This window comes from Octopus bimaculoides, chromosome 1 (assembly GCF_001194135.2).
Source record: "Octopus bimaculoides isolate UCB-OBI-ISO-001 chromosome 1, ASM119413v2, whole genome shotgun sequence".
In the NCBI taxonomy this organism is placed as follows: Eukaryota; Metazoa; Mollusca; class Cephalopoda; order Octopoda; family Octopodidae; genus Octopus; species Octopus bimaculoides.
The window spans coordinates 139,047,760-139,048,734 of NC_068981.1; the positions used below are offsets into that span (position 1 = coordinate 139,047,760).

A 975-nucleotide genomic window follows, 5' to 3' on the forward strand; every position below is an offset into this window, starting at 1 on the left:
AAATTTTCTGTTTAATAAAAATGTGAAACTATGTTTTCTTCTAACAGTTAATTAATGTAACTCAACCAAAAAGACAAGAACTGAGTGAAGAAGAAAAGACCAGAAGGCAAGTAAGTATATTTCAATTCTATTTTTCTTGTGTCCTGTAGCCAAGCTGAGACATTGGAAACAATCTAAAAATTGTATTTAAAAATCAATATAAGACAGTTATTTGAATCCAGGATTATACAAACTGTAAATTTCTAAAAGGAGATGAAAACAGCTGGAATTAAGAAATATATATATATATATATATATATATATATCTATTTTCTTTTATTCTTTCCATCATTTGACTGCAGCCATGCTGGAGCACTGCCTTCATTTGAGCAAATTGACCACATGACTTATTCTTTGTAAGCCTAGTAATTATTCTATCAGACACTTTTGCCAAACCACTGTTACAGGGACGTAAACACACAGCATCGGTTGTCAAGCTATGTTGGGGTGCGGGGACAAACACACACACACACACATTCATCCATCCATCTGAACCAAATCTGATGACTAGCACCCGTGCCAGTGGAGCGCTTACAGCACCATCCGAGCGGGATCACTGCCAGAGCAGCGATCTCGCTTCTGTGCCGGTGGCACGTAGAAAGCACCATTTGAGCGTGATCGTTTCCAGCTTCGCCTTACTGGCACTTGTGCAGGTGGCATGTGAACAAAACATTGGATTGACTCCTGTGCAGGTGGCACGTAAAATAACACCATTTGAGCGTGGCCGTTGCCAGTACTACCGAACTGGCCCTCGTGCCAGTAGCATGTAAAAAGCACCCACTACACTCTCGGAGTGGTTGTCGTTAGGAAGGGTATCCAGCTGTAGAAACTCTGCCAGATCAGATTGGAGTCTGGTATAGCCATCTGGTTCGCCAGTCCCCAGTCAAATCGTCTAGCCCATGCTAGCATGGAAAGCGGACGTTAAATGATGATGAT

At 41.5% G+C, this 975-nt stretch overlaps 1 protein-coding gene across 2 annotated transcripts in view; it reads left to right on the forward strand.

The window, feature by feature from the left end:
* Positions 1-975, forward strand: part of LOC106870674 (hsp90 co-chaperone Cdc37) — a 36,085-nt gene that overhangs the window by 26,157 nt on the left and 8,953 nt on the right. For both annotated transcript variants that reach the window (XM_014916823.2, XM_014916827.2), the window contains exon 6: positions 48-110. In XM_014916823.2, the coding sequence (XP_014772309.2) occupies positions 48-110 (63 nt within the window). The remainder of the gene's footprint in view (positions 1-47; positions 111-975) is intronic.